Consider the following 23431-nt stretch of genomic DNA (forward strand, 5'->3'; position numbering starts at 1 on the left):
AAGCTCTTTACCACCAAGGTACATCCTGCCTGTTAATGTGATATCAGTACAGTATTCCTGGTGGCTCTAGCTGCTTCCAGTTGGCTTAGGAGGCCACAGTGGAGTTTGTCCTGTGTATCCTGAGTCCTGTTGATACATTCCCATCTGCCAGTCGCAGGGCATGCAGGACTGAGGAAGGCCTCAGAGAGCCGAGACAAAGAACAGAGAGACCATCTGAGGGCCACTAGCATCCCACTCGGTCCCTGACTACAGACACGCTCCTTTCCCAGTATGACCTCACAGAGCACAGATTCCACACCATGCTGTTGGGTCTTTGAGAAATCTAGGAGAATGGTTCTTCCCTGATGGTGTGCTGGCTGTGGCAAAGATGAGCGACACTGTGTTCTTCTCCTTTGTTCTCTACCTGGGCAGCCAGTGGGGCGGAGAGCCTCACTCTATCCCTGTGACTGAAGGTATTATCACAAGTATATTGTCATGGCAACTGGAGGGATGGAAGACTCATAGGGAGCCTCAGCCAGGCCAGCTGGTGGGCCCCTCCTGCCGAGGCTGGGATGTGAGGCCTCCTCCTGTCCTGCTTTATCTCCTTCCCTCAGTTCACCATGAGGCTGGATTTCTTGGGAGAAGGGCATAGCGTATGGGAAGTTGTCCTTTTTGGTTTATCTACCTGTTGATGTATCCTCGAATTCTAGAGCTTCATAAGAGGGTTTCATAATTAGGAATGTCAACTCTTCATTATAAAATATTTTTGAACATCTCAGAAGTAGAAAGACCAATAGAAAGAACAGTTATGCACACATCATCTCAATCTTATCCACACGTACATATTTTAAAAATTAGTATATACTGAGGTGGATGTGGTGGCACATGCCTTTAATTCCAGCGCTCTGGAGGCGAAGGCAAGAAGATCTCTGTGAGTTTGAGGCCATCCTATCCTAAATAGTGAGTGCCAGGACAGCCAGTACTACATAGAGAAACCGTGTCTCAAAAAGACCAACCCAACAAATAAATTAGTATATATGAATTATGCAAACAGGTTCATTATATTTTCATACTTGTATGTGCTTGTTTATATTCACCTGTTACCTTCTCTTGTTCCCATCCCACTCTCACCAATTCCCTTCCTCATCCCAATTAGTCCCTCTTGTAATTTCATCTCTTTAAAACAATAGCCCAGCGGATTTCACTAGGGCGCTTTCAGGAGGGTGGGCGAGGAGTTGTCTGCAGAAGTGACTTACTAGTGGCTACACCACTGAAGAAAATGCCCACCCCTACCCCACAATCATTAACTGCATATAAAGCCTCAGGGAGTGGGTGAGACCTTGTGAGCTCATTCCCCCTCCATGACAGGATGTTGGCTGGTCTAATGTGGAGAGTTTACGCCGATAATCATGGCCATTGTGAGGGCAAGAGTGTGAGGCCACGTCATACCTGGAAGTCAGTGTTCCACACATGCGACACCTTCCTCCAGCTCTTACATTCTTTTCTCCCCTTCTGCAAAGTTCCCTGAGGCTTTGGGGATGATGTAGATGTCCCATGTATGGGTGAGAATTCAAAACTCACTATTCTCATCACTTTGACCGACTATGAGTCTCTGTAGTTACCGCTGCTCACTGCGAAAAGAAGCTTCTCTGATGCGACAACAGTGTTGTTCTATAGACATTAACACGGTTACCTGACAGGCACATCCTGACTGTTGAGCAGAGCCATAGCAGTAGCTTCCACACTGGAGCCCATGACCTCCTGAGCCGTGGGCTTTCGACCAGGCTTAAGGTACCAGACATGAATTCTCTCCCCTCGAGCAGGCCTCAAATCTGATTAGAATCTGGTTGGTTGCCCGCATAACAGACTTACCACTGTTGTACCAGTGAGTGTGTTTTTGAGTGGCTAATTGGTGGTGTAGCACGCAGGATCCACATCTGAGCAAGACTGGATGACAGGAGCTGTCGAGCTGGCTCACTGATGAAGAGGACCCCAGTTTGATTCCCAGCACCCACATGGTAGCTCATAAAAAAGTCTGTATCTTCAGTTCCAGGGTATACTTACATACATGCAGGCAAAACATTCATACACATAAAAGAAATAAATAGAAAACAACAATGGCAGTTTCTCCCCAGCTACACTTTGAGGGCTACTGGCAGATGGCACACTTCTGGTCTAGGCCAGCTTGATGTCTCTAGGTCTTGCTACCAGAAAATGTGCTGGCTTTAGTAATAGGATCTTACCATTACTGGTGAGCAACCAGCAGTAACGACAGTTTTCTACAATGTTATGGCAGCCCACTCCTGGCACTGAGACTTTCATTGAAGAGCCCATGCCTTCCGGAATAACTTTATACATCCATACAAGGTACCTCCAAACTGTTTGAATTTTTTTTATTTTCAAAAGTAGCTTACCAAAGGCCAGCAAGATGGCTCAGTGGGTAAGAGGTGTTTGCTAACAAGCTTGATGATGTAAGTTTGATCCCCAGGACCCAGGTGGTGGAAAGAGAGAAAGGACTCCTGCAAATTGTCCTCCTACCTCCATGTGTCCATCATAACATACACATTCACAAAAACATTAAAATTAAAAAACGAAGCTTAGCAAATGTCATTTTTTTTTTTCTCGAGACAGGGTTTCTCTGGGTAGTTTTGGTGCCTGTCCTGGATCTCACTAGATCTGCCAGGCTCTGCCTCCCGAGTGCTGGGATTAAAGGTGTACACCACCACCGCCCAGCTCCTTCTTGACTTTTTGAGACAGAGTCTCCCTATGTAGCCCTGGCTATCCTAGAATTTGCTATGTTGATCAGGTAGGCCTCAAACTCAGAGACTTGCTTACTACTGCCTGTCCAGTGCTGGACCTAAGGGTATGTGCCACCATGCCCAGCCAACAGAGCCAATTTCTTGATTGGGTTATTCCTTTTCTTGTTTAGTTTTTTTGTTGTTGTTTCTTTGTATATTCTATACATTAATCCTGTACCACATGCACAGCAGGCAAAGAACCTTCTTCCATCTACAGACTGACTTTTTCTCTCAACTGTTTCCTTTGCTATACAGAAGGTTTTTGATTTCATGAGGTCTCATTTGTTGACTGGTGGCTTTATCCTGCGAGTCCTGGTCAGAAAGTCCTTCCCTGGGCCTCATCTTGCAGTTCCTCCAGCAGCTTTGGATCTTTAAGGTTTTCTATTCACTTGGAAGTGATTTTTGTTGAGAGTGGGATTTACAAATGTAGTTTAATTTTTCATTCTACACGTGGCTATCTGGTTTCCTCGCAGCGTTTGTCGAGGAGGCTGTCTTTTCCCTAACATATATTTTTGGCACCTTTGTCAAAAATTCGGTGGCGGTACTTGTGTGGTCCTTTATCTGGTCCTTCTGTCCACTGGTTATGTGAGCGCTTGTGTGGCGCTGCCATGCTGTTTTTATTACCGCAGCTCTGTAAGATAACTTGAAATCAGTTGTGGTGATGCCTCCTGTGCTTTTGTTTTTTTCAGGTTTGCTTTGGGTGTCTGGGGGCTTTTGTGTTTCCATAAGAAATTTTAGATAGTTTTTTTTTTCTAGTTCTCTGGAGGATGACATTGGAATTTTGATTGAGATTTCATCAGACCCTTAGATGGCTTTTGTTTAAGACAGCCATTTTCACAATATTAATCCTCCTGACCCATGAGAATGGGAAACCTTTCCATCTTTTAGTATCGTCCTCAGCTTCCTCATTGTTTTCATGTCTTCATTGTTATCTTTTGTAATGTCTCTCTTTTCACTTTCACTTTATTAATTTAGGTTCGTTTTTTTCTTTCATTTAGTTTCGCAAAGGGTTTGTCAATCATGTTTACCTTTTCAGAAAAAGAAAGTCTTTGTTTCATTGATTCTTTGTTTTTTTTTTTTTCATTTCTTCTTCATTAACTTTTGTCCTGATTTTAATTATTTCTTCAGATATACTGATTTGAGGGTTGGCTCATTCTTATTTTTCCAAGGCCGAAGGTTTATTTGAGATCTTTCTGATTGACGTAGCCACTTATACCTGTGAACCTCACTCTTGGGGCTGCTTTCGCTGTCTCTCATAGGTGTTGGTGTTGCGGTGGTTTGAATGAGATTAGCCCCCACAGGTTCGTAAATCTGAACGCTTGGTTCCCAGTTGGTAGACTGTTGGGAAGGATTAGGGGGTGTGACCTGACTGGAGTAGGTGTACCCTTGTTGGAAGAGGTATGTTCCTGGGGGTATGTTTTGAGGTTTCAAAAGCCCACACCAGGTGCAGTCTCTCTCTGTGTCTCTCTGTGTCTCTCTCTGCCTGATGTCTGCAGATCAGGATGTAGTTCTCAGCTACTATTCCAGCACCATCCCTGCCTGTGTGTCACCATACTTCTCACTGCGATGATAATGGTCTAATCCTCTAAAACTATAAGCAAGCCCCCAATTAAATGCTTTCTTTTTATAAGCGTTGCCTTGGTCATAGTGTCTCTTTATAGCAATAGATCAGTGACTAAGATAGGTGCCTTGTGTTTTCATTTTCATTTAGATATAGGATTAAAAAATTCTTTCCTGATTTGTTCAGTGACTATCCTTCAATAGTGTGTTGTTTAATCTCCACACATTTCTAACTTTTCTGTACTCTTTCTAGTTACTTTTTAATCTTTATTCCACTGAGATCTTATTTACTACAAGAAATTACTTAAATTTTCCTTTATTAAGAGTTGCTTTGTGTCCTAAAATATCATCTGTTTTAAAGTTCATGGGCTCCTGAGAACATGTATTCTGCAGTGTTTGGATTGAATGCTCTGTAGGTATTTGCTAGGTCCATTTGACTATAAAGTCATTTAACTCCAATGTTTCTCTATATTTTTGTCAGTATGACCTGCTTATTGGTCTTGGTAGGGTATTGAGGTCAACCACTATTGCCATGGTATTGTTAATATATGACTTTATATCTTATAATTTATGGTAAGAATTTTATAATTTTTTTGAATTCTTTGTCTGATGTTTCATTTATGTCCCTCTCAGTGACATTACTCTAGGCCTGGTAGTTTTTAGGTTTTTCATATTGTATTTTTGCATTGAGACTCACCCAGCAGGAGTTAGGTCACTGGTTGAATTTATTTTATTTAGGTCTCTTTTCTTCTCTCAATGGAAGTGTTTTCAGTGTTCTGGAAGGACTAGGTTGTAGGAGGATTGAAGTATCATTTTTCTCTCTTAGACCAATATTCAGGGCTCCAGGCTTTGTCCCCAGTTCTCCTGAGGACAGTTATCCAGTAGTAGACCCACTATAAAAATAGAGTAAGAATGGACTAGAAAACATTATCCCTATATGTCAATCATTTTAGGGACCCAAGAGACACTAATAGTACTGTGTATACTACTATAGTCATTATTGTGGGTGTGAGTTGGTGAAAAGGAAAAAAAATACTGTAAGACTAGTGATTAATAGTGGGATGATAAAAAGAGAATAAGAAAATAAATATAAAGGTTAATGGCAGGGGAAAAGTGAGTGTAGATAAGAGAGTTTTGTATTTACTTATTTTTAATTGTGTGTGTGTGTGTGTGTGTGTGTGTGTGTGTGTGTCTGAGTGCATGCACATGAGTACAATGTCCATGGAGGCGTCAGATCCCTTGGAGCTGGACTTAGAGGCAGTTGTCAGCTGCCTGACATGGGTACTGGGATTTGAACTCAAATCTTCCGGAAGAGCAGCACACGCTCTTAACCACGAAGCAACTCTCCAACCCAGATGAGGGAGTTTGGGCTAAAGGTGGACTGAAAAGAGAGGTACAGATTTACCATCACATAGCATAGAACAAGACGGTCTCTCTGGAGGCTGGCCGGAGACTATACACACCAGACTGTAGATGGTCTTTGGAAGGAAACAGGAAAAGTAAGGGGAGGAGTGGGGAGAAGGAACACTAGAACAGAGCAGGATCAAGCTGGCCTGCTCCACTCACATTGGGTATTAAATAAAGAACAGACATACAGGGAGAGAGAGATAAAAAGAATGTGACCTGACTGCTGGACTCCATCTGGTGGCTCTTTTGTTTCCCTGGCATTTAGAAGCTGCTCTCAATGCTGCTGGGAACGTCTCCATGATGGCCATCCTGTTCTGCCTGTGATGGCCAATCTTGGTCGTCAGTTTGACACATCTGGGAAGAGGGAACGTGTCGACTGGGGAGTTACCTTCATCAGACAGGCCTGTGGGCATGTCTGTGGGGGTATTTTCTTGGTTACTAATTATCGAAAGAGTGCTTGGGACACTGTGGGCTGTGTCACCCCTGAGCTGGTAGTCCTGGGTTGTAGAAGAAATCTAGGTGAGGAACACAGGCGAGGCAAACCAGGGAGCAGCTTGCCTCCATGGCTTCGGTTCCTGACTGCAGGTTCCTGCCCTAAATTCCCTCGAGGATGGACGGTAAACTGTAAGATGAATTAAGCCTTCTCTCCCCAAGCTGCTTTTCTTCATTGCATTTATCAGCAACAGAAAGCCAACTAGGAGGTGCCTCCACTTTTGGGGGCTTTGGGGGTGAGCTTCTGGCATACCATGCTGTGTGAGCAGTCAGGTGGGTCCCCGGTGTTCTTTGAGGTGATTTGGTCTTGGCCCCACAGGGTACTGTGTGAGAGAGGTTGAACGTTCCCGGTGCAGGCATGTGGAGAGTGGAGGTGTGACATTGCCTGGTGGCTCCCCTCTGTCTTAGCTGGGTTGCTACTCTGCCTCAGCTTCTATTGACCTTGCAAGACTGATGTGTGTGTGAAAAGCGCGGCCCTACAATGTTCTCTCTGCTTCTCGGGCAGTATGTGTCCACTCACTTCATTGTTCGCTCTTGTGTTCTGAGACAGGGTGGCATGGGCTGACCTTGAACTTGTGATCCTTCCACCTTCCTTGGAAGGATCTTAAATGCTAAGATTACAAGTGTGTGCCATCCCACCCACTCACACACAGAAGTTTTTAAATGACAACCTTAGGGAGATATCAACAGTTACCTGTTGACTCGAATCACTTGAGTTTATGATTCTCTTTTTGTAATTTCATCTTCATGATTGTTGCTGTTGTGGCTATGATGAGTTCAAGACCAGGCTGGGCAACATAGTAACTCCTTATCTCAAAAAAAAAAAAAAAAAAAAAAAAAAAAAGAAGAAAGAAGGAAAGAAAGAAATTACACCTTAAAAGCAAATATAGTCCTGTGGTGTTTAGTGTATAAACAGAGTGGTAAATGGCAATTACCTAATTTTATAACATTTTTATTACCCCTAAAAATGACTTTGTGGTCATTCGTAATTATGATACTTCCTGTAACTAGAATTACATGACATGTGGGCTTTGTGCCTGCCATCTTTCCCTTAACACATTTCCAGGTCCCTTCATGTAGCATGTGCTTCTCTGCTGTTTCTCTTCTTTTCTTTTTCTTTTTTTTTTTTTTCTCGAGACAGGGTTTCTCTGTGTAGCTTTGCACCTTTCCTGGAACTCACTTGGTAGCCCAGGCTGGCCTCGAACTCACAGAGATCCACCTGGCTCTGCCTCCCGAGTGCTGGGATTAAAGGCGTGCGCCACCACCGCCCGGCCTTCTTTTTTTTTTTTTAATATTTATTTTTTTAATGTATATGAGTGACCTGTCTTCAGGGACACCAGAAGAGGGCATCAGATCTCATTACAGATGGTTGTGAGCCACCATATGGTTGCTGGGAATTGAACTCAGGACCTCTGGAAGAGCAGCCAGTGCTCTTCCCGGCTGAGCCATCTCTCCAGCCCTCTGCTCTTTCTTGTGATTGAAGGATATTCTGCTGCCTTTGTTTATCTGCTTGTCAGCTGGTGGACATTTGGGCTGCTCTCATCTTTTGACTTGCATGAATAACATTGTTATGGACACAGATTTTCAGAACAAATGTCCTTCCTTGGTTTTCGTGGTCTTGCATCATTTGGAAACAACCTTGCTTTTTGCTAGACCAATTGACTGCCCACAACATCCCATGGGCTCCTCTCAGGATGAAGCTACGGGGTCTGTGAGAACAGACAATCGAGCTTTGGCGGACGAAGCTCTGGTCTTGGTCCCCAACAGCTAAGGACACCAGTCACCGGGAGAGTATCACTTGCCACGGAAGATGAATGCAGCATCGGTTTGCACAGTTCAAGGGAGGCACTGGTCTCTTTCGTTTATTTATTTGTGTGTGTGTGTGTGTGTGTGTGTGTGTCTGTGTGTGTCTGTGGGACATGTGTACCCCGGACATGTGGAGGCCAGAGGACAGGTTGCAGGAGTAGGTTCTCTCATCCGACTCTGCGGAGCCTGGAGATTGAACTCGGGTTGTTAGGCTGACAGCGGCTCCATTGTTGATCAGCTGCCTTGCTGGCACCCCAGGAGGCATTGTTTCAAGTGGTCAGACTTTCAGCCGGAATGACAGCCGGAAAAGAGGACAAGGGACGTACTCTTTTCAGGACATGCAAAAGTCCAGTGGGCGAGATGGCTCAGAGGGTAAACAACCCTGCTGATGTGAGTTCGATCCCCGGAACCTGCATGAAGATGGGAGGAGAGAACCGACTTCACAGGGTTGTCTTCTGACCTCTCCACGCACACGCCATGGCACACGTGCCCACACATCATCCACAGACACAATGATGAAGTGTTTTTTAAAAAATGTAAAGATATCCACAAGGCTCCTGTGATCAGTTCCTGATTGGCCTTGAACAAGCTCTTCATGATTCTCCTGCCTATCAGAGAAACAAAAGCCCTGGTTCTCTCACTTTCTAGAAAGGCATCCTACCTAGAAAGAGTTTCCGAGTGAAGACCTGGCCACCATCCAGGTGGGGTGGGATGTGTCTGTAGCCTAGTTTCCTGGGAGACTGGAGTGAGAGAATGGCTTGAATTCAGGAGCTAGGTCAGCCAACAAAACAAAACAAAACAAAACAAAAACAAGAAAAAAAAACCCAAACCAAAAACAACAACCCACTGACCGTTTTCCCAGTTGAAAGCTGCGTGTGCAAGCCGCACACTTGCTTCGTCTACAGACCCAGGTCTGTCGGCACGCCACTAGCTTTGTGCTGGAGCTTCAGATTCTCAGGGACATTTCATGAGTGCTCTGTGACAGAATCGCTGGTGCTGTGTTCTGCTGACCGCTTGCTTTGAGAGGGGACGGGTGTCCTGGTGGGTTTGCACAGTCAGAAAGAAAAAGTTAGCCTTGACCTTGAGTCAAGGAAATTCATCCAGACACTGCTCTATCATGGACTCCATGAGGGAGGGAAACCCTTAACTCAGTGCTGGAGCATGGGGAGCACAAGGCCCTGAGTGTGCACCTCAGCAACCCCCTTCAAAAAAAAAAAAAAAGAGCCTGAGCCAGGCGGTGGGGGCCAAGGCCTTTAATCCCAGCACTCATGAGGCAGAGTCAGGTGGGTCTCTGTAAGTCTGAGGCCAGCCTGGTCTACAAAGTGAGTTCCAGGACAGCTAAGGCTGTTTGTTACACAGAGAAACCCCTGTCCCCCCACCCAAAAAAAGGAGCCTGTTGGGCTTGGGAAGTCGCTCAGCTGTTTGCCTAGCATGGGCAAAGCCGTAGCTCTGGGTTTAACCCTCAGCACTGTGCAAGCCAGGCATGGTGGCTCACACATGAGGTCCCAACATTTGAGAGGTGGAGATGGGAAGATCAGAATGTTGTACGTTTAAGGCCAGGCTGGGATACATGACAGCAACCCCACCTCAAAACCCAAAACCCAAACAACCAGCCCTGCGGTGGCTCAGATCTCCACAGGCTGCTGAGCTCCTCTGGCAGTTCATTCTCCTCCCCGAGGCAGCCCCAAGTGCCAGGGGGAGTCTAAATCTCAGCCCACGGAGGTTTGCAGGAGATGGTTGACCCGAGCTCCTTACATTTGCGCCTTTAACTTTCTCAGTTGTTCAGGACCACATTAGAAACAGTGCACGACTGTAATCTAAGCACTTGAGAGAGACAGACAGGAGGATCTGAACTTCAAGGCCAACCTGGGCAATCGAGGCAATCTGCTGGGCAAACTCTGTCTTAAAAAAAAAAAAAAGATTAATAAAGGAAGAGACTAGGAAATTTCATCAGCCAAGACTACATAGAGAGACCCTGACTTAAAACCAAAACAGCCCACCCCTACATCCTCCCACTCCTGTATCGCAGTAAACACACACACACACACACCAACTTGTGCTTAATAAAAGGGCTTCGAAGGGTTAGCCTTGGCACTCTGAGCATCCTCCCCATGAAGTTGAGTGCACAGTGAAACAGCGTTTTTTGCCTACTTCTCCCAAACTGACCAAAGCGATTCGATTCCTTATCCACATCATTTTAGCTGAGAAACTTTTATTTGAAAACCCTTCCAGTTAAAACAACCCAACAAACAGAAAAACCAAAATAACAAAATCTCTGAAATGTGCTCTCCTGCTTCAGCTTTCCTTGGAGCTGAGCCCTAGGCATAAGCACCACTAAGAGCCATGGATGATAGCTTCACAGAAGAGAGGAACAATGAACACTGAGTGAGCTGGATGCCGATGGTGATTGATCCAAGATAACACTGACCCTTTCTGCAGTGGAGAGTGGTGCATTGTGGGAACTTCTTCCTTTCTACCCACTCCCCAACCATCTTGGTAGCTGCTCTTGGTTGGGGTTCCTAGGTAGGAGGATGGAGGCCACAAAGAAGATGAAGTCTCTGGATAGGGTCCAAGGATAGGGTCCATGCAGGCTCTGAAGATGCTCGGGCAGGGTGAAGGAAAATGCTGAATTGAAAAATCCTTTAGTGTGCACACTGGCTGTCGCTGATCCCAGTGATTCTGGTATTATTATAATCGTGGCGTGCCGGAATAGACACAAGACCCAGGAAGAGGAAACCGTGCGACAGTTTGCTTTAATAAATTGACCAGAGCCTGCTGAAAAAGCAAAACCAAATAAAAAGCTAATGGTGAGTGGTGCAGAGGTAGGAAACATTGACAAACTTTACCCATCACCCTCTTCTCGGCCTCCTGTGGGTGACACCTGTCCCAGCAGCCCTCAGGTGAGAACATCAACCTTTAGAGCAGTGGTTCTCAACCTTCCTAATGCTGTGACCCTTTAATACAGCTCCGTAGGTTGTGGTGACCCCCAACCTTAAACTTATTTTCATTGCTATTTTGTAACTGTAACTTTGCTGCTGCTATGAATCATAATGTAAATATCTGTGTTTTCTCATGGTCTTAGGTGACCCCTGTGAAAGGGTCATTTGACACCCCCAAAGAGGTCTCGACTCAGGTTGAGAATGGCTGCTTTAGAGCCTACTGCCTAGTCAATAGAGCTTAGTCCACGCACTTTCCTGCAAAATACTTCTCTCAGGATATGTGTAAGGGCTGCAGCGTGGCATGCACAGGGCTCCAGGTCTAATCCTCAGCATCCCCAAAACAAACCATGCAAAGGAGGATTGATTTAAAGACAGTGTAGTGGTCCCCTACGGACTTGTGGTTTTGCTTTTCATGATTTCTGTTACATGTCTGAAAATGCAAAATGGAAAATTCCGGAAACAGTTCATAATTGGCCCACTTGGGCCATCTTGGGGTGGGTGGGGGGAGCTGCTTGTTCTCTTAATAGTGGCCCAAAGCCCAAGGAGTGTTGCAGTCGAATCAAATTCGCCAAAGAAAAGAAATGAAGCACTTCTTTTAAGTGATAAGACAAGTATTTTTGAGTATAGGAAGAAAGGAATTGAATGTTGCCCTTGATAAGAGTACAAATTGGGATGAACCAAACTCGGGCCACATGCTCTACCACTGGACTTTAGTCTCAGCCCCGAGTGACTCTTCTATCCATGCAGTCGTGAAGGAGGCAAACAAAATCAGTGCCTGTTTGGTATCACACGACAGACAGCAAGAGCTATCGCCACCATCCATGATAAGTAACAGTCAAAATGGAAAAGACAGTGTAAGTACATATAAAAGAAAACATACATGGGCTTAGGTACTGTCCACAGCTTCAGGTAGCCACTGGAGCCTTGGAATGTATCCTGCATGGTGGTGGTGGTGGTGGTGTGATATATATAGATGGAATCTATTTATTTATTTATTTATTTATTTATTTATTTATTTATTTATTTATCTATCTTGTTTTTATTTTTTTGGAGACAGGGTTTCTCTGTGTAGCTTTGCGCCTTTCCTGGATCTCGCTCTGTAGACCAGGCTGGCCTGGAACTCACAAAGATCCAACTGCCTCTGCCTCCCAAGTGCTGGGATTAAAGACCTGTGCCACCACCGCCCGGCTTATTTATTTTTGAGACAAGTGTCGGATCATTCAAGCTGGCCTTGAGCTTCTCTGTAGGCAAGGTTGGCCAAGAACTCCTCCTGGTCTCCCCCGATTCACTCCTAAGTACTAGGATCACAGGTGTGCGCCTTCATGCCTGCCTGACCGGGGAAAGATTTAATCACAGCTAATTTTTTTTTTTTTTCTCCCGCAGGTATGAAGAACAACTTTTCCTCAAGTTCAAAGCATCTTGATGAAGATTTGGCGAAACTATTTGGTAAGTCGTCCTGTGGCTCCGGGGCCTGGATTTGAAGAAGTCACGTGCTTGTCCCCGGTTACGTGTTCCTGGTGGTTTGGGCAGGAGGGGAGGCGGGCATTCTTCCTTGTGGCTAAGAATTGGTTCCTCTAAGTGCCAAAAACGTAAGCAAATGGGGTGATCAACCAAACCTTGGGAACATCTCTGCTTTTTGGATGGGGGCAGGGGGTGGAGTCAGCCCCGCCATCTGGAAGTTCATTCACTGGGGTGGTGACCCACCTCAACCTTCCGCATCGCGCCTGTCTGGATGATTTCTGCTTAGCGGAGAGTATGAGACCCCAGGCTGAGCTGGGAACCACCAGAGGGACGTTAAAGGGCACTTCTCCATGCCCTCGGAATTAGATTCAGTGGAGGGGTGTTTTCACAGTGCTGGGAGCCGAATCCAGAGCCTCATGCTTGCTAGGCAGGTGCCTTACCACCGAACCCCAGTCCTATACAGTGTAGGTATCTGTTGTTTTTGTTTGGAGACAGGGTCTCACTGTTTAGCCCTGACCTGCCTCTCAGAGCTCCATCTGTCCCTGACCCCCAGTTGCTGGGACTAAAGGTATGGACCACCAGACCCAGCCAGTCGAGTTTTAAAACCTTCTGGGAGACTCCAGGCTGAGAATTGCTGATGACTACCAGCCCAGGGAGCGGAGACTGAGGGGACAGTTCTGAACCACCGTGGTCGGCTGAGGGAGCAGAGGGGTGACAGAGACAGCCACCTTCTGCAGAGCGGAGAGTCTTGGTATGATCTGTGGCTAGCCCTTCCTGGCAGGGCTCACTTCTTCCTCCTGAGGAATGCTCAGCCTTGGTCTGGTGTTCTGCCTGCTTCGGCCCAGGTTTTTGTTTTATTTTTTTTTATTTCTCTCCTCAGCTCAATTCTGGTTTTGCTGCTCTTTGTGGACATATCAGTATGTCTGGTCATGTCTGGTAATGCCCTCAAACATGTCTAGATGGCCCGGTGGTACAATCCAAGAGTGCTTTTTTTTTTTTTCTCCTCTGTCAAAGTAGCTCAGATTAGAGCCGGTTGCGTTGAGATCATCGGGACCTTCCCTGGTGATTGTGTCTCTTGGCCACAGGATGACTTCTGCAATTCCAGACATCCTCCTTTCCAGGCAGGGGGAAGAAGAGATAGGGAAGTGCAAGCTTAGAGTTTTTAAATTTCCTGTCCAAGCTGGGCAATGGAGGCACACCCCTTTAAACTCAGTACCCGGGAAGCAGAGGCAGGCTGATCTCTGTGAGTCTGAGGCCAGCCTGGTCTCCATAAGTGAGTTCTAGGACAACCAAGGGTATATCGTGAGACCCTGTCTCAACCACCCTCCAAAATAAATAAATAAATAATAAACAAACAAACAAATTTTTCTATCTAGAGAAGCAATACTCTTCCTGGGTCTCAGTTGTCTTTTGGGGACCTCTGTGTGTTGTGCGGCCTTGACCTATCTGCCAGGGAGGGTGGGAAGGGAAGTTTCTTTGGGGGTGTTACTTTTGAGGCTTCAACCACAGACTAGATGCAGGAGGAGGTGAGGGCATTTTGAGATGGAAAAGCGTCGAGGCTGTGACAGAGAACCCGGCCTTCCATCCTGTGTGAATGACACCTTTGTTTGCTGCGTGTCTACCTCTTTTCCATTCTGACTCACATATTCCACAGAGCAGAGCACCGACCATGTCTCCAGCTGCTCTGAGGTTGATGCTAAATGAGCTGGTGGTGAGGTATTTGGCCCTGGGCACAAGCTTCACACTGGCCCTGTGTTCAGTGCCCTGCAGATACCCATTTCCATAAAAGCTCTCTGAGTTAGATCCTCCCACCCTACTGCCGAGGGCACCAAAGATCTAAGAGCTAGAGTTGTTTGCCCAAGATCATGTTCTGGCAGGCATCAAACTGGGAATTGGGTCTGTGCCTGTTGGCCCCCACATTACAGCCGGCGTCCTAGCGTTAAATAAAGGAACAGGAGAACGGTATAGTTGTTGGTTCATGGAAAGAGCTGGCATGTGTTTGCCCTCAGGAATGAGGCTCATTAGGAGAAAGGGGCTCCAGACATGAGAGAGCTTCGCCACAAGAGAGCGCCAGGAAGGAGCCGTACAGCAGGTTAAAACCAGCACAGTGGGCTTGAGGAGAGACTCCGCCCTTACAGCCTCCAGGGCTTTAGGAAGAAGGTTCATTAGTTATTTTGTAGTTGCTGTGATAAAAAAAAACGGTGACCAAACACTACTTAGGGAAAGAAAGGGTTTCTTTCGGCTTTTGGCTTCTGAGGAACAGAGTTAATATAGGCAGAGAGGGCATAGGAGCAGGAAGCTGGCTGACCACACTTGCGTCCACAAATGGGAAGGAGGGCATGCACAGGCTGGCGCGCGCTTGCGCGCGAACACACACACACACACACACACACACACATGATTCACCCAAAAGTGGGGTGAGGCTATAAACCCTCAAAACCTGTCCCTAGTCATGCACTTCCTTTAACAAGGCTCTACCTCCTAAAGCAGTGGTTCTCAACCTGCCACCCCTTTGGTAACTCTATCTCCCAAGATATTTACATTATGATTCATGATGTAGCAAAAGTACGGTTATGAAATAGCAATGAAAATAATTTTATAGTCGGGGGTCACCAGAACATGAGGAACTGTGTTAAAGGGTCACAGCATTAGGGAGGCTGAGAACCACTGTTTCTGCAATCTTCCCAAAAAGCACCAAATGTTCAGACACACAAAGCTATAGGGGATGACGCTCACTTAAACCACAGCAGAGGGATAGCTTAAGAGAAAAAATGTCACCATGACAGGATGATGGGGAGGCCCAGAGAAGAGAGTCTTTAGAGAAATCCCTTCGATCAAGAAATCTTGTTTTTATATCATTTCAGTGTGTGTGCATGTGTGGTAGGAAGTTCTAGCCATGTGATATAGTCTTGGTAGAGCCTACGTAACAGGAAATACAGAGGAGCCAGGTACTGAGTTGAAGCATTCATTAGGAGCTGTAGAAACTATAGCACATCATGAGACAGGATAGCTCATTAACTTTTCATCCGAGGGTAGATCTGGGGAAGGTGGGGCTTGAGGGGGTTAGCAGGGGGTGGCCTCTTTCTTCAGGTTGTGGGATCTGGCCTCTTAGAGTCACTAGCATCTCAAGTGAGCTTGACCTAATACCAGGAGAAGCAATAAGGTCTCAAATGGAGAAATGATGTGTGTCTTGTAGAGATAAGAAACGTTTTTTTTTTTTTTGCTTGTACATGGTGTAGAATATTATTTTAAGATGTGTTACATTTGTTTATGCTGTGGAACAACTATTTCATGATGCAAAGATGTGTTGCATTCTTTTTTTTTTTTTTTTTTTGGTTTTTCGAGACAGGGTTTCTCTGTGTAGCTTTGCGCCTTTCCTGGAACTCACTTGGTAGTCCAGGCTGGCCTCGAACTCACAGAGATCCGCCTGCCTCTGCCTCCCGAGTGCTGGGATTAAAGGCGTGCGCCACCACCGCCCGGCTTGTGTTGCATTCTTTTATGTTGCATTTGTTTAACTCTGTGAAGCTGTGTTACTGTGCCTGTCCAAAACACCTGATGACCTAATAAAGACCTGACCAGCCAATAGTGAGGCAGGAGAAAAGGTAGGTGGGGCTGGCAGGCAGAGAGAATAAATGGGAGGAGAAGAAGAAGAAAGAGCAAGAGAACAAGGAGAAGAGGATGCTAGGGACCAGCCACCCAGGCACACAGTCAGCCATGGAATTAGAGTGAAAGTAAGATATACAGAAGTAAGAAAAGAAAAAAACCCAGAGGCAAAAGGTAGGTGGGGTAATTTAAGTTAAGAAAAGCTGGCAAGAAACAAGCCAAGCTAAGGCCGGGCATTTATAAGTAAGAATAAGCGTCTGTGTACATTTATTTGGGAATGTACTGGGTGGTGGACCCCCCAAAAGACCAAAGAGCAAAAGAGCAAAAACCAACAACAACAACAACATGGGTCTGCTTGGGAACAGTCTCAGAGGTAGGTCAGAATGACACCAGGAACTAGAAGGAAAACAGATGTGGGGCAGAGCGGTGGGTGGCCCTCTCTGCCCGGGATATCTGGTGCGATCATGATTTTGCAGTTGTGATGGCATCTTAGAGTTGAGCATCCTGGGTCCACTGAGTTTGAGTCATTTGCTCACACATCCATGCCTTGCTTCCCCTCAGATGACATCATGCTGCAGGTGTTCACCAGCAATCTAGATGACGTATCAAAAGAGGCGAGAACAGCTGGGAGACTGATCACCTGGAGAGACGTGAATGAAAGCAAGTATCTCTCAATGGATTCAAACTGTCTGTGTTTTCATAGGCTGTGTTGTGTTGGGTGTGCTGTGACTTGAGCATCCTAGAACCCAGCTGTTGGTAGGGCACTACCAAGCTGAGATGTGAAGAAAGAAAAATCAGAAGCCCTTAGTGTGGTTTTCATTATCTATGGGGGTCTGTGCTTTAAAGTGTGACTGTGTTTGCTTATTATTGTTGTTATTATTATTATTATTATCATTAACATTGTTATTGTGATACCTATTGTGTAGGGTCAGGCAGGTCCTATCACTATAGATCAATATCTTTGTGCAAAGGATGGGAATCTAATTTTCAGTGGGATTCACTGTTCCTGGTAACACAAACTAGGCATAATGTTATAATTTTTTTCATGCACACTTTATAGCTTACTGCCCAGGAGTCCCGAGTTACTGGTCTGGAGTGCAAAGCCTTCTCACATACTCCCTCATCACCGCATTCCTGCCTCAGCCTTTGCAAACCATTTGCCCAGAGCAGCGCAGCCCTCAAATGCTAAAGCTAAGCGAAAACAGCTGGCCACATACACAAAAGAAAGCCATATTAAAACTCCATGCTCATTGGCCCTAAATCACGGGGCTCACAGAGAAGGCCCTCTCCATTAAGAGGGAGACTGGAAATGGGTCATTACTTATCAAAATAAAGCTAGAAACATGTGCTGTGTTGAAATCGCACTATAAGTAAAGCAGTTTTGTAACTAACGATCCTGCCAATGCGTTTCTCAATGGCCACTCAATAAAAGCACCAATGTGAATTCTTCGGCTGCATAATCCTGCTAGCTTGCTCTGCAGCAGGTTTTATTATGTTCCCTTAGTTGATACAATGTGACATGTTTTCAGCAAAGTGCTTAAGGATTAGATGTGTTTGGTCCTAATGATTCTCCCGGGTCTCATTAATAGAGAACGGTGCCGTTTTCATTCATTGGCTCAAAGCGGCCCCACTTGATGTCATTTGGCACCCACCAGCCAGGCCCTTCTACCAATTTTCTTCTACACTTAGAGCCGGCGTGTGCGCACAAATCACTCAGTGGCTGTGCATATGGTCTGTCAGGAAACTGTGGGGAATGACCTCTGCTGGGTCCTAGGGTGGAGCTCCAGACTCCTCTGTTGAAAATGTTTCTGACACACATTTGTTTGTTTGTTTCTGTGTGTGTGCATGAATTGGCTATGGCATGCCTGTGGAATTCAGAGGACAACTTTCAGGAGCTGGAGTTCTCCTCCCACCGTGTAGGTCCCAGAGATCGAACTCATCCGGCTTGCCCAAAGGGGCCTTGAGCTGCTGAGCTGTCTTGTAGGCTCAAACTTTAGATACTCGCAGATGCTTCATAGATGCCCCGTGCCACTCAGACAAAGAGAGCACAGGTTGACTGTGATGGTTACGTCTCAACTTTGCAGAATCTAGAATCAGCTAAGAGATGGGCCTCTGGGCATACCTGGGAGGGATTATCTTGAATGTATTCATTGATGTGGGTGGGACCTATCCTAGGCTGAGGATGCCGGACTGTAGCAGGTGGAGAGAGGGAGCAACACCAAGCATGCATTCATCTCTGCTTGCTTGCTAAGTGTGAATGTGATGTCACCAGCCAGCATTCTGCTCCTGCCTCTGTGTCTTCTGCATCATAATAGACTGCATCCTTTGGGAGGCACAGGCCAGCCTAAATATCACTTCTCCCTTAAGTTGCTTTGGCCGATGTCATTTTTCCACAGCAACAAGAAAGTGGCTAAGACACCAGGCACACAACTGTCCCTCTCGAAGCGCCTTGCAGAGGAGAGGGACTTTAGAGAGACTAGGTGTAGATCTGAGGGAAGACGTAAGCGCAGCTAACGTTTGTTTTCCTGCAGCTCACCTCCACCTGAACAGCTTCAACAATTCTGAGTTTGCGTCAAGTTCACATACTCAAGAGGACCATTTGGCTAAGATATTTGGTAAGTCACCTGCTCCTGTGAAAACTTTAGGTTGTGTTTGAAGAGGTCTCCTGCTTGCCCTTGGCTGTCTCTTAGGTAACTCGTTCCGGCTGTTTCAAAGGGAAGGGAAGCATGTTGGTTGCCTTGTGGTGGAATCGGTTCCTCTGTCAGAGTCTCAGGAAAACCAATAGAAAGTGGGATGCAAACATTGGGAAAGGACCCTGCTTCTCAGAGAGGGTGTCAGCCTGGGCTACAGAGCGAGATCCAGGAAAGGCTCCAAAGCTACACAGAGAAACCCTGTCTCAAAAAAACCCAATAAATAAATAAATAAATAAATAATAAATACATACATAATAAAAATAAATAAATAAATAAATAAATACATAAATAGAAGCAGCGTCTCTGGTGAAGGTTGAGTGATTCGTTGGTCTAGGTGTATAGCAATGTATCACTAGGGCCGCTTTATTGCTGTGTGCATTGAGCAGAATAATAGTAGTAAGTTTTCCTCTAGGGTTGTGTTTCTCAACCTCCTTAATGTTTGACCTTCCTAACCCTTTAATAGAGTTCCTCATGTTGTAGTGACCCCAAATAAAATTATTTTCATTGTTACTTCGTAATTATAATTTTGCTACTGCTATGAATCGTAATGTACAGATCTGTGTTTTCTGATGGTCTTAGGTGACCCATGTGAAAGAGTGGTTTAAACCCCAGGAGTCGTGACCCACAGGTTGAGAACCACCGCTCTAGGGCATGACCTAATTAATCTCAGGTTTTTGGCCTCATTAGCAGTGTCAAATGCGAGTTCTATCTTATGGAGTGGGTCTTAAACCCCATTTTTAAAAAGTGGTTAGTTACTCTCATAACATTTGTGCCAATATTACATCAGAGGTCTGCAGCATAAATCTTAAAGAGTCTTATTAATAAAATCAAACCTGAGGCCAGTTATTGGGGTGAACACTGGAAGATCAGAGAGCCAGAACAAGCCACAGCTACCTCACTTGCCGGATCCTCGGCTGGTCTTGTCTCCTCAGACTGGAGGCCCCTGAGTCCTCATCCAGAATGGGTCTCAGCTGAACTGCTGCTAGAAGCCTGAATGCTTAACCAGCCAAATGCTTAACCAGCCAAATGCTTAACCAGCCAAATGCTTAACCAGCCAAATGCTTAACCAGCCAAATGCTTCTAGTTTCTGGTCCTCATGCCTTATATACCTTTCTGCTTTCTACCACCACTCCCTGGGATTAAAGGCTTGCTTTCTGGGATTAAAGGTGTGATGAGTCACCATGCCTGTCTGTATCCTTGAACACATGGATTTCTGCCTCTGGAATGCTAGGATTAAAGGCGTGTGCGACCACTGCCTATCCTTTATGTTTAATATTGTGGCTGCTCTCTCTCTGACCCCAGATAAGTTTATTAGCATGCACAATATTTGGGGGAATACAATACCACAGAGGTCTATATTGCAGGCAGGTCATTGTTGTAGCTTGCAGGCTTCATAGACAGGTGAGATTGATGATAACTTTTCTTCTCTGGCAGGGTCTATAGTACCTTCCAACATGGTGAACATTAGCCAGTAGGGGTGAAGCTTCTAGTTGACCAATAGCTGGATTTCTCTGTGTCCAATGACATAAGTGTGTGGTGTCTAAATCAATAGGGTCTTACCACCAGGTTGAGAAGGGTAACCAACAGCATCGCCAATAGCCTGTAATGTTTGGGGGGGAGTATATGGGCCAGCTAGTCAAAAGATGTAACCTATTCCCATCCTGGGGGGTTTACCTGGTAGCATATCATGTGTAGTTGGAGTATTGTTACCCTCACTATACGGTATGAACTTAGCATATAATGGAGAGAAATGTCTTAAGCAGTTGTTTGGGAAGGGACTTGTCAAATTCCTATAGTGCTTGAAGAAGAAGCAGGTAGGCTTTGGGGTTATGTTTTAATCTGATTGTTGCTTTAGATTACTGAAGGGCTGGGACAACCTGAGTGTACTGTACTGTAATGCTCTTCAGGCTGTAGAGGCTTCCTGACTAACTCTGCTGAGGGATTAAAGAGGTGGGGTTGGAGAGATGGCTGGCTTAGCATGAGAAGTAGGTACTGTTCTTTCAGAGGACCTGAGCTTGATTCCCGGCATCCATATCAGGAAGCTCAGGACCATCTGTAACTCCAGCTCCATGAAGATCTACATCTTCTGGCCTCTGTGGGCACCTGCACTCATGCATGCATATGCGTGTGTGCACACACTTGTACACACACTTGTATACACACACACACACACACACACACACACACACACCCCAAATCTTTAATCCCAGTACTCTCTGAGTTTGAGGCCAGCCTAGGCTACAGAGTGAGATCCAGGACAGGCACCAAAGCTACACAGAGAAACCCTGTCTCAGAAGAGAGGAGAGAGAGAGAAAGAGAGAGAGAGAGAGAGAGAGAGAGAGAGACTGAGGGAGGGAGGGAGGGAGAGAGGGAGGGAGGGAGGGAGGGAGGGAGAAAGAAAGACTGTATAGCTGTATAGGGTGTGTAAAATGGCTCAGGAGTTCAAAGTGCATGCAGCATGGGTGTGTGATCTGTTTTCAGTCCTAGAACCCGTGTAAAAGTAGGAGATCTGACTCCACAGAGCTATCCTCTGACCTCCACACTTGCGCTGTCTACAGGTGTGCCTGCACTCACACACCCATCACACACATAAATAATAAATAAGACCTTTTCTTCTCTGGGGAGATAGGAACTTAAGGACGTCTTGCTCGGGCACTGGCTGACCTCAGAGATTGTAAAACAGGGACAGGACCCATTACCCACATTTATTCAGGAACACACGTTACAATAGTTTGCAAATGGGCGGTCCTAGCCCTTATAAGCAGGCAGGGACCAGCAGTCCCCGGGAAGTGGGGGGAATTGTATTTCAAGAGTGTTACAGTTCCTCAAATGTTCACCTTCAACATCAAATTACAAAGCACACGAAGAAACAGGCAGGCGTGGTCCATTCATAGGAAAAGGGAATTGGACGCAACCACTCCCCGAGGAGGCCTGCATACTGAAAGAGTTGTTAGCCTGGAGCTGGCTGCGATAGGCTGAATGAATGAGGAGGGAAACCACCCAGAAAGGAGAAAACTAGAAAAGCGGTGTATGAACGGAATGAGAATATCCATAAAGAGGAAATGGAAACCGCTGCTTCATGTCTGTAACCCCATCTTGGGGGGCTGAGAAAGGGTTGGTGGATGGAGGGGGCACAGGGTGTGTGTGTGTGTATGTGTGTGTGTGTGTGTGTTAAAGTTCCAGCACGAGGCTGTAAAATAAGGCCCTGTTTCAAAAAACCAGAGGTGGGGCAGGGTGGGGAGGAGAGAGAAAGAGAAAGGAGCCCAAGGGAAGTTGTGAAGTTAAAAAATAAATTATCAGAAGAGAAAACTCTTTAGAAGGGTTCACCAGCAGCTCTGAATAGACAGAAATTGGGTCGATGAACTTGAAGATAAGATGCTGAGATAAGATCCAGTCTGGAGAGTAGAAAGACAAACAGTGATAAGAAAATGCAACATAAGGACATGACAGGATACATCAAGCATGTCGAGTTACAAAGCAGATCTCCGAAAGAGATAGAGGGTATAGCTGGGCCAGCTGGGTATGGTGGCGGGTGCCTTTAGTCCTAGCGCTCAGGAGGCAGGGGCAGGTGCATCTTGCTGAACTGCCCAATTCTCATGAAAGACCTGAAGAATGGCACATATAAGCAGCTGAGCAGGATAAATACCAGTGTCCCTGCAGTAAGCCACCCCTGTGTGTAAGAGCCTAGTGCGGACATGTCTCCAGGCAGGGAAGAGGCCATCCCCCCAGACATCTGCTGACTGATCAAGCATTGTGCCACACTGGCCTGACAGTGGTGGGCAACCCTCGACTTGTAGGCTTGTAGGTTTCTCTATGAGCAACATGTATTTGTTGCTGTTGTTTTTGTTTTGAGACGGGGTCTCACTATGGAGCCCTAGCTGGCCTGGAGCTCACTATGTAGACCAGGATGACCTCAGATTTACGGACATGCGCCTATGTCTGATTTCCAAGTACTGGGATTAAAGACACGGCTACACCCAGCATTCTGAATATATTTAGGGGCTCATGGGACACTGGATGCTTCTGGAAGGATATGGTGAGGACTTGCTGGTGTCATGGTGAACCTGATGGCTCATCCCTGGTGTTCATCCTGTGCCATCAAGAGATGACACCAGGACAAATACTACACGTTTTCTCTCGTATATGAATGTTAGCTTTTAAGCTTTAGAAATGTGTGTTTCAGTTCAAATAACCACAGAGGTTATGGACCTAGTAAGGGGTCAGGGGGAGGAGGAGATCTTCCAAGGAAGGGAAAGTGTAGTATTATGGAGAGAGAAAGGAAAAGCTAGAGGAGAGGATTAAATGGGGAAGGGAGGGGAGGACAGGGTAAAGGGGGGAAAAGGAGGAGGAGAATTAATGCTAAAGCCTTTTTAAAAGCCATGTGGAAACCCTCTACTGTAGAAGCTTTTAAAAATATATACATATGATGTTTGATATTTTGTGTTCTGACAAATAAAGCTTGCCTGGAGATCAGAGGGCAGAGCTAGTCACTAGTTAACCACAGAGGCCAGGCAGTGGTGGTGCATGCCTTTAATCCCAGCACTTTGGGGGAGGAAGCAGGAAGATCAGGAGTTCAAGGCCACCCTAGGCTACACAAGACTGAACCAGTCTAAAAGAGAAACAGAGCTGGGCAGTGGTGGTGCATGCCTTTGATCCCAGCACATGGGAGGCTCATGCTTTTAATCCCAGCATT

General features: G+C 45.9%; 1 protein-coding gene across 1 annotated transcript in view; it reads left to right on the top strand.

Annotated features, from left to right (window-relative positions):
• Positions 1-303: 303 nt before the first annotated feature.
• The window catches only part of C16_21H2orf92 (chromosome 16_21 C2orf92 homolog), a 46548-nt gene continuing 23420 nt past the window's right edge, over positions 304-23431 (top strand). The window contains exons 1-4 of the mRNA XM_037199873.1: positions 304-452; positions 12365-12427; positions 16607-16705; positions 18577-18660. Of these exons, the coding sequence (XP_037055768.1) occupies positions 368-452; positions 12365-12427; positions 16607-16705; positions 18577-18660 (331 nt within the window). The 5' untranslated portion in view covers positions 304-367. The remainder of the gene's footprint in view (positions 453-12364; positions 12428-16606; positions 16706-18576; positions 18661-23431) is intronic.

Source organism: Peromyscus leucopus, chromosome 16_21 (genome assembly GCF_004664715.2).
Source record: "Peromyscus leucopus breed LL Stock chromosome 16_21, UCI_PerLeu_2.1, whole genome shotgun sequence".
NCBI lineage: Eukaryota > Metazoa > Chordata > Mammalia > Rodentia > Cricetidae > Peromyscus > Peromyscus leucopus.